Here is a 12,947-nt window from a genome sequence, read left to right as displayed (position 1 = left end):
TTGTCAAACCTTGTAGACTACAGTAATTCTTTTATATCATATATGTTTTAGATGACTTTAAGTAAAATCTTAATTCTAAAAGGAGATTTTTCAACAAAGCAATTGAATGGCTCATTTTTGGGTTCTTCCTAAAAAAACATTTGAAAATAAAACATCATAGTACTGTTCACTACAACATTAGTTGGGTAACCAGTAGCAAGATTTGCAGAGGTCAAGATTTTAAATAATAATAATAATAATAATATCTGTTGTATTTTGGCAGCCAGTAGATACCGAATGTGTTGAATAGTAAAAAAACAAATTCACCCAAACCTATTGACAAATATTGATTAGACGATTTTCTACAAAATATTGAAATTTTTTGAATTGAAAGTTTTTGTAGGTTCCACTTTACGTTTCTGGGAACTTTTGCCCTACAGGACACACTACCCTTTGATATGGAACACTTCCAAGTAGCACAGGTTAAAAGCTACCGAACCATCACAGTGAGTTCAGAGACCCACTGAATACCACCAGCCTCCTAGCCTGGATGCCAGACCCACCGTGCTAGACTAGAGGCAAATGCCCTGAAGTTCCCTTCTGTGTGGTTTAAATAAGGGAGCAGGCAAGCAGAGGACAGAACACCGCAAATATCGCAGCGAAATTTTCAATAATTACGGTAACCCCTTCTGCGAGGGATACATCATCATCATCATCATGGGTTACCCCCATATAACCCCGCAATGACCTCTACTTGGCACTTGATTTCTAATATCTGTTGCTATGGGTCTAGGCCAGTTGAGGGCATGCTGGCCAGAGAGCAGAGGAGCTGGTCTGTATGTTTTGACCATGGAAATAGCCTAGAACTGAGGAGCTAGCCTGGGTTGGCCGTGGAAACAGTTTGGTATCCAGGCTAGCCCGAGAGAGAATCTGGCCTGTGTACACTGTAGGCCCTCGCTGGAAATAGCCTGGCATTCACAATAGCTCTGGAGCCCGGGGACTGGCCTGAGTTGGGCCTGGAAATAGTCTGGTATCCAGGCTAGCCCGAGAGATGATCTGGCCTGTGTAGGCCCTGGAAACAGCCTGGCATCCAGGCTAGCCTGAGAGAGGATCTGGCCTGTGTAGGCCTGGTATTCAGAATAGCTTGAGAGCCAAGGAGCTGGTCTATCTAGGCCCTGGAATAAGACTAGCTCAAGAGCCCTGCAAACTGCCTGGTATCCAGGCTATCCTAAGAGAAACTCTGGCCTAAATCGTAGGCCTTGGAAACAGCCTGGCATCCAGACTACCAGGCCCCTCATATTTGCCAGCCAGGGTGGGAGGGAAAGGTTAGCTGGTGGCGCTGGTTGCAATGTCTGCCTGGTTCCTGGTGGAGTCAAAACAAACTAACAAGTAACATGTGCAAGGTACTGCAGATTGTGGGGTCACGCCAGGGCGAATGCCACACATCTTTGTACACACCAGCACTACCCAAGCATGCCTGAAACTCACCACCAGGTGGGGAAGGGATGAGGTACCTTACAGTCAAGGGGGATCCCATTCATCTAAACAGTAAGCAAGTAGAATGATCGCATGGAAACAGTACATCAATAGGACTGTAGTAGCACGTCTTTGTACACACCAGCACTACCCAAGCATGCTAGACACTCACGGCCAGGTGGGGAAGGGATGAGGTACCTTACAGTTAGGGGGATCCCATTTATCTAAACAGTATGCAAGAAGTACGATCACAGCATACAACTACAAGTAGGACGTAGTAGCTGGTCTTTGTAAACAGCAACACTGCCCAAGTATGCCAGATACGGCCAGGTGGGGAAGGGATGAGGTACGGTACCTTACAGTCAAAGGGGATCTAAACAGTAAGCAAGTAGGATGATCACAGTATGGAAACAGTACAACAGTATGAATGTAGTAGTACCAGCTCTACCCAAGCATGCCTGGCACTCATGACCAGGTGGGGAAAGATGATAACTTACAGTTACAGCCAAGGAAATCCCACTGATCTAAACAGCATGCAAGTAGGATGATCACTGTACTGAAACAGTTACAAAAATAAGACATTGATAGCATGTTTTTGTACACACTAGCACTACCCAAGCATACCTGCACACTCAGGGCCAGGTGGGGAAAGATGAGGTGCCTTATCTTATCTACAGAAACAGCACATCTTAAGGACTTTTGTATTTGCACATCTTTGTACACAACAAACTGGGCATCTTAGCGGGTATGAAGGGTGAATACTACTAAAAAACTTAAAAGTAGCATTTATAGCACTGAAATGGTAGATCTATAGGACCTTGGTCTCATTGTATTCTTGTTCAGATTCATTAAGAATATTCTCATGATCACTGATACTGATAGCAATAAAAAAATCAGGCTTATGGTTATGTATAATTATGTGACAATCTTAAACTAAAGGATAAGCTTTTCGAGGATTATCACCAAGGCAGAGGATTAATGTTATATTCTGAATTTTGATTAGGAACAACCTTTCAAACCTTGCATAATGGCAGCAACTAATGATAACAAAAGATCAATATTTCTTACTCTCTCCAGACAAGTGATATTGATTATTCTTTCTTGAAGAACACAATCCTTCAGTCGTATAATTAAGCTTTCCTTTGTCACAAATTAGGGAGAATTAATCTGCCTCATTATAAATGAACCATTGAAACAAAGTTACACAATAAAAGGATGAAGGTTAGAAAACCCAGGTAACGAGATACGCCAAACAGCAGTGACTCAAAGCAATGGATATGATTTTAGAAAATCGGATATGATAGAAAAATCATATCCTGTTGCTTGAGTATGGTAACTTCTACAAGTAGTATTTCAGAAAAATTATTCAGGAGAATTATTCAATCTGTTTCATCTAGGGAATTTCAATCCGAGATATTATATATACGGGATAAAAATAGTACTGTTCTAAAGCTGACGGCATCTGCTACAGCTAGAGGTCCCAGCTCTGTTTACCTGCGCTTTCAAAAGGGCGTGGACAATGTAAGGCCTTTGTTGTCTTGACAAGAGGTGAACAAGCACCTGTATTTACCTGCCTTTAGTACACCGGACAAGGTACACCACCTGGGCGGCAGACAGCTTAGAGCACTCAAGTAGGGAAAAAATATGGCAGCATATAATATCTTAGGGACTCATTGAAATAGGCACGGAGTGTCAGAGTCTGATCATCAGAGGAATAATGGAGTTAAACGCAATTTGGCCTTGTTAAATTTTGGTACAAAAACTGAAAATTTTCTCTAGAAAAAATCTTGCCCAATGTTTCCATTTAAATGATTCATAACAAATTCTTAGATGGACATGTCTTTTGTCATCACATTTCAAGAGATTGGACTGATGAAAGAGGCAGCCGAAGACCAGTTCTTTAGGTGTTGAGCTACTGTCTGGCACAACAAATCCCAGGTTGTCAGCACGTTCGTATGGCACAATGGTATTTTAGAAATGTACTGTGAATACCATTAGGCACATTGCGAGAAGGTAGATTCAACTTATATTATGAAAAGTAACAAACACTGACTATTTTATGGCGTATAACGTGACAAAGTTTGAAAAAACTCCTTACCCCTTGACAACGAGCCAACCTGGTTAAAGTTCTCCCTGATGCCTAAACCCTTGACTGATAGATAATAGGCATGATCATGATTGGTAGCCAAATGGTTACTTCAGTATGATAAAAGTTAACCTATTTTCAGGCATTTTATTCAGTTAGAAACCTCCTTCTCTGGGAAGGCCTGAGGCTATGGTGCATTACCCCTGGAGTCTCCTGTTTCCCTCCATGGCCACACATCAGTGCTCTTGTCACCTGACACCGGCGACAGGTGTGCAACTGTGGTGGACAGGTGGGAAGTCTTCTACCAACACATGTGTGCACTCAAGGGGCAAATGCACTTTGGCAGGAAATGTTTATGTTTAGCTTTAAAGTTAAAAGTGCTTCCCATACCAGGTGGTATATAGGGCGGCACCCATCTCCGTTTTAATGGCTCTTGGGCAACACAACTTGGTGGAAGCGCTACAGCAGGGGGTTACTCCACTCGTAGTGGTCTGTGTGAGCAACTTAGCCCGCCTGCAACTTAACCACGGTTAGCAAGCGAAAGTCGTGAGCCAGCGGTTACTACGGAGGATGATACTCAGGCTATGAGCAACTACCATACTCTTTCCAAATGTGCTATTAAAGAAGAGAAAAGTCTTGAACTCATGACCTAGCAATGCAAGGCAAACACTCTCAGCACTCTACTCACTGGTGTAAAGGCCATGTTTCCAATGACACCAAATAGAACAGAACATAGACCTATTGCAATCTTTGTCCCATAAACTCAATGTATTGCTATTGATGGTATTATTATCCAAATGGCTCTATCAGACAAATAGACAATGGTTTGTCCCCGAAAGAAATCTCAACCCATCTTGCATTCAACAATGGCTAGCCCCTCATAACTTAAATATAACCTCCTTGCTTAAATCTTCAAGGTGTGAACTATACAAAAATATTGTCATTGCAATGTTTTGAAGACTTAAAAAAAAAGTATGACATTGGAAATGGTTTTGACAGAAGAAAGGAAGACAATGGTTGGTCCTAAGGAAATCTTCACCCACCTTGTGTTCGTCGATGGTTGGTCCCCTAATAACTGAAGGTGTAAAGTCAGTCTTTTCAGCACTTTTCATGAGTTCATGACATCCTGGGCACACCAGTACACTGCTGCCTCCCTCCAGCGCTAGGGACCCCTTCGGTCTGGGGTGGTCGGTGAGAAAGGGAGAATATTTCACTAAAACTTTTTTCGCCACCGCGAAGGGATGGAGTTCCCCGCACCGGTAGCACACGAAATCTCGCGTGTGGTACGGCCGCAGCCACCGGTTGGACTCGCCGGCACTCTCGGGGGAGTTCTCGTAATCGTTCCACTGTTGCAGCAGGTTGTAGTGGCAGAACTTGCAGGCGGTCACGGAGCCGTTGGAGCGGACCGGCTCAGCTCCAGGTGCCGGGTTACAGGTGGCCAGGAAGGGGAAGAAAGGGCCTCTGTCTGACCCTCCGTCCCTCGTCCTTGGGTAAGTGTACAATGTTTGTTTACCCCTTTTGCTTACACTTTTGCCACAAATAAAGCAGTTTTTCCTCACCTCTTCTAGTGTTCCCTCTTTGCTATCATTTGATGCAGGTGATGACCTTTTAGGGGTATCGTCAATTTCTTCCCTCAATCTTGACGTACTTGGCAGCACCATAAAGTTACTTATAAAACCACCTATCTGGCTAGGTGGGACGCCTCTGATTTGTAAGATGTGCCACTGTTGGTCCAGCCATGATTGACAGGTGTCACACACCTGGGCTGTACCATCCTGTCTCAGGGGGTGGGCATTACTTGCCTGGGGGTAATCAACAAGGAAGGGAAAGTACCTCTCATTTCGATCATCCTCGTCCTCATCTGATGGCGGTTTGGAGTTGACAACGTTACCACCTGAGAGTGGAAGAATGCTACCACACAGGTAACAACCCTGAGGTTTCGAAGCAGTCGATTTTGGCTGCAATTGAGATCGTGATGGGGAAGGCGGCGGCTTTTGTGCACCCTCCTTGTGTATCCTGTACACACGTTGCCCCTCGGGTGTTGACGACGCTTCAAAGGATTTCCACTGCCTGTCCAAGGATTTACGGCAGGCGTGACACACCCTGGTCACGCCATGTGCCGTCAGCGACATCGCACCTTTGGGTGGGGTGAACTCTTCCAGGAAGGGAAAGTATGCGCCACCTTCAGAGTGTTTCCTGGAGTAGACAAACCTGCCTGAGCTGAATGGCTGCGTCACTCCGCAGGTGTAACATCTCATCATGCCATCTTCCTCTTCTCCTCCAGGGTTCCTGTCCTGCTGTGTGTTTGTGGTGCTGTGGCGGTCCGAAGACCTTGCCTTGTGGGACACCGCGTCCACCTCGGAGAGCAGCTGGTACTGTCTCTCCATGACTGGAATGTTGTTCCTCTGGAAGGCCTGCCACTGCCTGAACAAGAACTTCTCGCAGCCCTCGCAAATCATGACCGTGCCGTCCTGGTCCGCTGGGGGTGCCCCGGGGGGCGGGGCATGTCGGCTGAGACACGGGTAGAACGGTGACTTCGGGTTATGCTGGGGGCGCGTGTGAGCGCTGAGGAGGTGTCTCCTGTCTTTCTTAGCGCCGCAGACGTAACATAATCTCAGAGTTGACGTCCTTTCGTTTGTAACTGTGGTATCTCTGCTCCTGGCGTCGTCGCCGGCGGCGGCGGCATACCCGGGCCAGTCGTACGCGTCCCCGCCCACATCGCCAGCGTCCTGACCGCTGAGTTTCAGAAGTTCCTCCTGCTGAAACCGAAGTTGAGCGTCGTGACAGACGTCGTGACCGCTCCTGTACCCGCACCCTGGGGGCCTCTTCAGCCAGTAGAGCCGTTTGGCGAGTGGCGTTCGCATCCGCTCGAAGGAATTCCACTGCTCGGACAGGAAGGAGTAGCAGACGAAACAGACGTCGGCCGAGCCGTCGGTGGCCAGGGATCGGCCCCCGGGAGGGGCCTCGTGATACTCCAGGAAGGGGAAGTACGGCACGGCGCTGTCAGCCCCCGGGCGGGATCGGAGCTCGTAGCTGGCGCCGCCGCTGCCACACACGAAGCAGACGGAGCCATGTTGGTCGGGCGCCGCCGCCGGGCCAGATGTGGCCGTGGCCCCGCCAGCTGTGCGCGGCGCTGCACCCGCCATCATCATGTTGACAGCAGCGATCCCCCTCGCTTCACCAAATCACTGACAACCGCATTCCGCGGACACGTTCACACATCCCAGTAAACCACCACCACACGAAACGCTGCCGGAAATGTTTGTGAGCTCGGCGAAGGTTTATCGCGGCAGGGGAGCCTCCTGAAGTGCACGGGCAGCGGGACTCTCTCTCCCCGCACGACTTCCCCGTGTTGTCGGCCGGGGTCACCGGGTCGTAAATTACCGTCTGCTGCACCCAGCATGCACCTCGGGGCACCAGCTGGTGGAGCAAACCATTCACGCTGAGCGGGCAGCTCAGGGGGTGAAGTAAATAAAAAAATGTGATCACAAGCACCTCATAGTGAAGTAAATTTTAACTGCAGCGGGAAGATATCGTAGAATCCTCGGGACTAGTCGCTAGATGTTTAATTGATAATAGTTGAGGTTAGGGGTGGGTACCGGTACAGAAAATTCAGGTCCAGGTCCGGTTCAGAGGATCAGGTCCAGGTCTGGACCTGATTCACTATGTAAAAACTTGTGAATGGAACTGGTATGTAATCAAAACAATGGTCCATTTTGCTACAAAGAAATCTGTTTTGTGTAGTATTCAACTCCCACTGGTGTTTACAAAATCCTACAAGGCTATAAACTACCTCTGTACGAATGACTGTAAAAGTTAGTAAAAATGACTTAAGAGTTTACTCTGCTTCGCTCTTGTCATTTGCCTAGACCGATAACCCCCAAAACGTGTGAATGCCTGATCATATAATCAGTTCATTTTCCAATCGGTCCAACATCCGGTCCACCGAATTTTTTCAGGTCCGGTTTTTCTGGACCGGTCCAAAGAGAAAAACCGGTTTTGTACCGGTACCCAGCCCTAGTTGAAGTAAAATTACAGTCAACCTCTATTTAGGTGAGGCATAATGCTTTCTTTCACTCACTCTCACACACACACACACTGGCTCAGTGACTCACCATTTTTTCAAACTGGGTATTGGCTACTACAAATCATTTGATGATTATAAAAAAATATTCTACATGCTGAAATAAAGACAGTACAAAAGGCTTGACTTGTATTTATTGAGAGTGAATGTAATCTCCCAGTAAATTGATGAGGCTGTGAGAATGACTCATAGTTTGGTGCCAAATTGGTTCACTATACTTGTGAACTCATAGTGTACTACATATTTGTAATCTAGAACTTAGTCTTAGTATACCAGTATACTGTATAACTTACTACCAATCTTTCTAATGAAAAAGTACAAAACAAAATGGCAACAAGGGGCAGCCATACAAAGCTTATCAATATCAAGCTTACATTTCAAGCTGTATTAACAGGGCCTCTTTTGTCTCATTACAATAAATTCTTTGGAAATCTGTGCTACAATTTTCAAAAAGAAGGGTGGGACCCTGTACATAGATTTTCTTTTGGTACATACATAATTGGTAAATACTATCTCCTTAGTATACAGTATACAGTTAACTCAAACTCTATATAGTATACAATACCACTCCATTCTTGCATACACACTTTAGTCACAAATTCTAACAGTTGGTCCCATAGACTCACTGAGAATCAGAAATTAAAAATACATATATCCAATCCTATACCATTCTGGTATTAAATTTCAGCAAAAGTCATATATATGCTGACATGATGATCAATGATACACAGAAGATCACCCATTCTTCCCATAGAGAGAAAAGTTCATAAAAAGAGGCACAAGTTCTGTGTCATTCCTGTGTATGTTGAGTGGCGCCCCCTTGTGGTGCTCGCAGTTGGTGCATGTGATCCAGTGCCTGTGTCAGGAACTGTCTCATCGTGTTGATTTCCATCAGAGAAAGGTCATCCAGCTGAAGTTGAAATTTAAAAAAAATTGTGTTACAAAGATAAATCAAACTCTAGAACTATATAAAATGTAGATTACTTCGAAATGCGTCATGTGACATTCAACACACTGATATTCTTCTGATATTCCAGATCACCACAAGCCCTCTCACAGAGATCGGAACGCATGTGCAGCAACAGGAATGGACATTCTAGGTAATGTGTCAAAGGTAAAGTCCCCGTAAGAAAACACCCCTTCTCTGGACCATTGCTTTGATTTTGCATAACAATGTCCAGACGGGTTTTGTTTTCTTTTACGGGGACTTTACCTTGTATATATTACTTACTGTCACTGCACATGTTTTCTGATCTCTGTGAGAGGGCTTATTACTACTATGTATCTATCAAACCTAAGAAACAACAAAGAACCACCAAGTGAAACTGTTGTGGCCTTACCTGAGCGTGGGATTCCTGCTCTGAGACGAACTTGTCCACAGAGGTGCGCAGCTTGGCTGTCCGGATGTCCCAGATATCCTTGATCAGAGTCCTGACCTCATCTGCCCTCGGGATATCATCTGTTGCACTACAAAAGAGACAAGTGTTTAAAATTAAACTACCGGTATAATCAGTTCAGTTCATCTTCCGAGAGTTGACACCTGGATTTCCAACAAATCCAAGTCTTGCATGACAGAGTGAAGCTTACCTACCGGGAGTTCTGTGTCTGACCATCACATCATAGCTGGTCCAATATAGTTTGAAAAAAAAAAAAAAAAAACCAAAAATGCTGTAGAAAAGCTGCAAGAACTGGCTCTACTTCTTTACAGTGACATTATCAACACAAAAGTCAAACCTGTACAAGAGACCACCTCTACATAAGGACCACCTGGCCAATGTCACCACTTTTTGGTGGTCCCTTTAGATGATTTTACCCATTGACACAAGCATTAAGACTTCCTCACTGTATATTTGCAAGTACCGGTAACTTACATTTGTGACCGCACCTGTAAGCAGTGACACATATTGCTGCGGTACAATATGAACCAGTCAGAAATGCCCTGATGAAAGTGACAGACAGTCACCAAAAAGTCAGTGAAAATAAAGCTGCGGTTGTGTAAAAAGAGACTCTTTATGATAATAAATAATATAGCATATCTAAGCTTACTGTGTGAGTAAGAGTTGTGCCACTTCCATGTAATGCTTGTTCAGCATGGGCTTGAAGAACTCTGAGCCCTCTTCTTCTTCTTTTTTCTCCTGTAGTTTTTCTGTGGCAGGCATAAGAAGAAAACAATGTCTTAATGATTACAAGGATGGGAATAACTTCATACACAGCTGATAATGGGTCAGGCCTCTGAACCTGTACACTACCACATGTATCTGTAAGGCCTAGGAAAAAAAATGTTGTGTTTCCTGTTTCCCTACCTTCCCTAGAAAAACCTGCCGACCCTAGACTTTTTTTTGGGTGGGCAGTGGAGTCACAAAACTTCCAGTTAGAATTTTTATTCAGCCTGCTTCCTATTGAAGTAAAAACAGTCTGCTTGCCCTATCTAATGAAGGATTAATGTATCTATTGTGCACAAAATCAAAGTTTGACATTGAAAGACAAGTGTCCTCATGCATTTCAGTTTCCTTTGTTCAACTGTATTGTAATATGTATCACTAGATTTTTGGCTAGCCTAAAAAAAATTACAAAAAAAAAAGATATCTCCTACCTACCGACCCTAATTTTTTCAGGACTGAAACAGGAAACACAACATTTTTTTTCCTAGGCCTAAGACTTAGGTCCCAAATATTGGAAATGGGGGCCCTGCCGGGCAGTTCACAGGCTGTTTTTTGGCACTTTAAAACGTGACCCCTACGTGGCCCCATGGGACACCTTGCAGCTCCCAGGTTATTTTGGGGCCCGGTCGGGCACCAGGTTCAATTCAAGTCAAACTTAAAATGAACCCGGGACCCGGTAACAAATAGATGCCATGACCTACCCGTGGAGAACACTGAGGGGTATGGTAAACACTCTACCCACTTAACCACTACAATGGAAAGCGTGAGTCTGAAAGATTATAGGAACATAGCCCTATACCAGATATATGTAGATACACTTTCAGATATTACATACCCACATCCATCCAGTCAGGAGGCTGTATCCTGCACTTCTGTCGCTGTTTCAGGTTGATGGCCATCCACAGGGGGATCTGCACAGGGAGACCGGGGTTGAAGGGACCGATATCACCCTACAAAACAAGAAAAGTAAATTTTATCAAAAATTACAAGTAACAAATTTACTCCTATATCATGTCACAAGATTCAGTCTTCTTTTACTAACTAGTAGCCTTGAAAAAAACACTATTTGAGCTGTGTTAGGTGCCAGCGGTAAACCACTCCCATGTTCCAAATGGATCAAATCCTGAGATTCCATAGGACAGCTTTGAATCCGAGTTGGAAGGGCTGCTTGGGATTCATTCTCTCAAAGTGGACATAAACTAATAAAGCCATGAGTTGGGAAGTTTCAGTCAATTACTTCAAATGTCAAACTTCTAACGTTACACGTTTACTTAGAAACGTAGGGTCACCCGACATGGAAGGCTGAAAGAGCAAGCCGTGGAGAGGACGAATCACACTATTGACTATCACAAAACTTTGTCTCGGGCATCACGATTCCAGTTTGACCTGCTTTACCTGTAACATGCACACTTTAATGTACAGTTCACCAGTTGGTATCACAACAACAATAACGTATCAACTTTCTGAAGAAAAAAAACTGACAGGATACAGAGTACTGTAATTGTATTTAAGTTCATGGGGATTTAATTTCGCAGCAGCGGGAAAAAGGACTTTTTGCGGTGGCTTTAATTTTGCGGTAGCACCATGCACCCAGTGTTTTTAAGTTCGCAGTGAAGCGGCCACCGCGAAAACCGCGAACATTAATCCACCGCGAAAGTTTCTGCACTTACAGTATGATACAGACATGATCATAGATTCTACTCTACATACACGAAATCAATTTTACAACACAACACAACACAACAACACTGTAACTAAGTTTCAAACTTACCCCAATAAGATACATCCTGTCCATGGAGAAGTTGGGCACGATGTGTACCATCTCCTTCTCAGCCAGGAATTCTACTTCTGAAGGGTCCATATCGACAACGCAGTCCTCTCAAACAGAACGGTGCTACAACAACAACGTCAAAGTCTCTCACATGTGCATTTCCAACAGGTATGGGGAGGGGGGCGATATGGCTGCCGACACAAAATCCGCGTTCTTTGTCCAACAGGACGGAGGCCTAATGGATTCCGTGACGCACTGACATTTTCTAGATCAGAATTTCTACTCGGAAACTCACACTGCCATACTGAACTCCGAAAAAAGATAGAAAGCTTGAGGATGATTTGGACACCGGTCTGGACGATTTCCTCTTTTCGTTTTCGCGGGAAAAATTCGCAATGCAGCATGGAAGAAGGCGACAGAACATAAAATAAGCATCATTATTTTAGAGCAAACATTCGAAAGCAAGATCATATGTCACATAAACTATCTTAAGTAAGTAAAATAGACCATTATATAACCAACCACATACAATTTTACAAGATGATCTAGCTTTACTATACAGTATATTTTATAACATAAGTTTGATTTGCGTTTTGTCGCTCCTAAGCTCCAAGTAACCTCCGACCTCCCACCCTGATGACCCCAAACATGTAAAGATGGGCGGTCCAGCCCTTTTCTGCTGTCGTGTGGGGAATTTCCGCCTTAGAATCCTGTCCCTTGGACTTCACACCTCCAGAAACAACGTAAGTCAGTCCAGTAAGGTACACAGAACGTCTACATTTTGTGACCTTTGTCGTAACATTTGTTGATGTCCTTGGGAAGGTCGTTAAAGACTTGTAAACAACAACATGCCACCTGTGTAACGTTATAAACGTCTTGTAAACTTTACTGTCCTATGTTAGAAAGTGTATACAAGGAATCTGATACATGTGCTTACAGTAAATATGGAATATATCAAAACAATATAGACATCTTAATAATAATATGCTCCATAATGAATTATGCAACCTTGACGTGTTGAGGACACTGTATTTACCTAACTTGGTTCAGAGCTTATTTGGTTAGTCTACGAATCTAGGTTTGACTACATATGTCTCCATGTCCTTGATGTCCCTTAACAGTAAGGTAGCAAGCCAAAATCCTTTTCAATTCATGGATCAGAGTAGGTACAAGTTCATTACCATGACAACACAGATGGGATGGATGCACACCTGTTGTCATGGTGAATTGGTTGCACAGAATGTGGACATATACATTTCTCTTACCTTTTTCTTGACTATGGAAATGTCGTTAAAGACTGTAAATAAAAACGTGCAGACCTCCATCCTGCTTTGGAAAGACTCAACTATATGACTCATGAGAGCCATTTCCTACCAGGCCAGGCAGGGG

At 44.3% G+C, this 12,947-nt stretch overlaps 3 protein-coding genes across 5 annotated transcripts in view; 1 reads left to right on the top strand and 2 right to left on the bottom strand.

Annotated features, from left to right (window-relative positions):
- Positions 1-6,971, bottom strand: part of LOC118417506 — a 44,819-nt gene extending 37,848 nt beyond the window's left edge. Inside the window, exon 1 of the mRNA XM_035823088.1 lies at positions 4,585-6,971. Within this exon, the coding sequence (XP_035678981.1) occupies positions 4,585-6,693 (2,109 nt within the window). The 5' untranslated portion in view covers positions 6,694-6,971. The remainder of the gene's footprint in view (positions 1-4,584) is intronic.
- A 943-nt stretch (positions 6,972-7,914) lies between these two features.
- Positions 7,915-11,972, bottom strand: LOC118418602 (DNA replication complex GINS protein PSF2-like). The gene is made up of 5 exons (XM_035824601.1): positions 11,559-11,972; positions 10,623-10,737; positions 9,672-9,771; positions 8,966-9,092; positions 7,915-8,535 (listed from the first exon to the last, which is right to left on the bottom strand). The coding sequence occupies exons 1-5, from the start codon at positions 11,646-11,648 to the stop codon at positions 8,416-8,418; spliced, it is 552 nt and encodes a 183-aa protein (XP_035680494.1). The 5' UTR covers positions 11,649-11,972; the 3' UTR covers positions 7,915-8,415.
- Positions 11,973-12,163: 191 nt separating this feature from the next.
- The window catches only part of LOC118417197 (transmembrane protein 143-like), a 7,433-nt gene continuing 6,649 nt past the window's right edge, over positions 12,164-12,947 (top strand). For 2 of the 3 annotated variants that reach the window (XM_035822654.1, XM_035822652.1), the window contains exon 1: positions 12,175-12,319. In XM_035822654.1, the coding sequence (XP_035678547.1) occupies positions 12,215-12,319 (105 nt within the window). In that variant the 5' untranslated portion in view covers positions 12,175-12,214. Of the gene's footprint in view, positions 12,320-12,947 lie in introns of all 3 variants that reach the window. The other variant, XM_035822653.1, reaches the window with a different exon arrangement.

The sequence above is a fragment of the Branchiostoma floridae genome, chromosome 6 (assembly GCF_000003815.2).
Source record: "Branchiostoma floridae strain S238N-H82 chromosome 6, Bfl_VNyyK, whole genome shotgun sequence".
In the NCBI taxonomy this organism is placed as follows: Eukaryota; Metazoa; Chordata; class Leptocardii; order Amphioxiformes; family Branchiostomatidae; genus Branchiostoma; species Branchiostoma floridae.
This window is presented reverse-complemented; position numbering and strand designations above follow the sequence as displayed.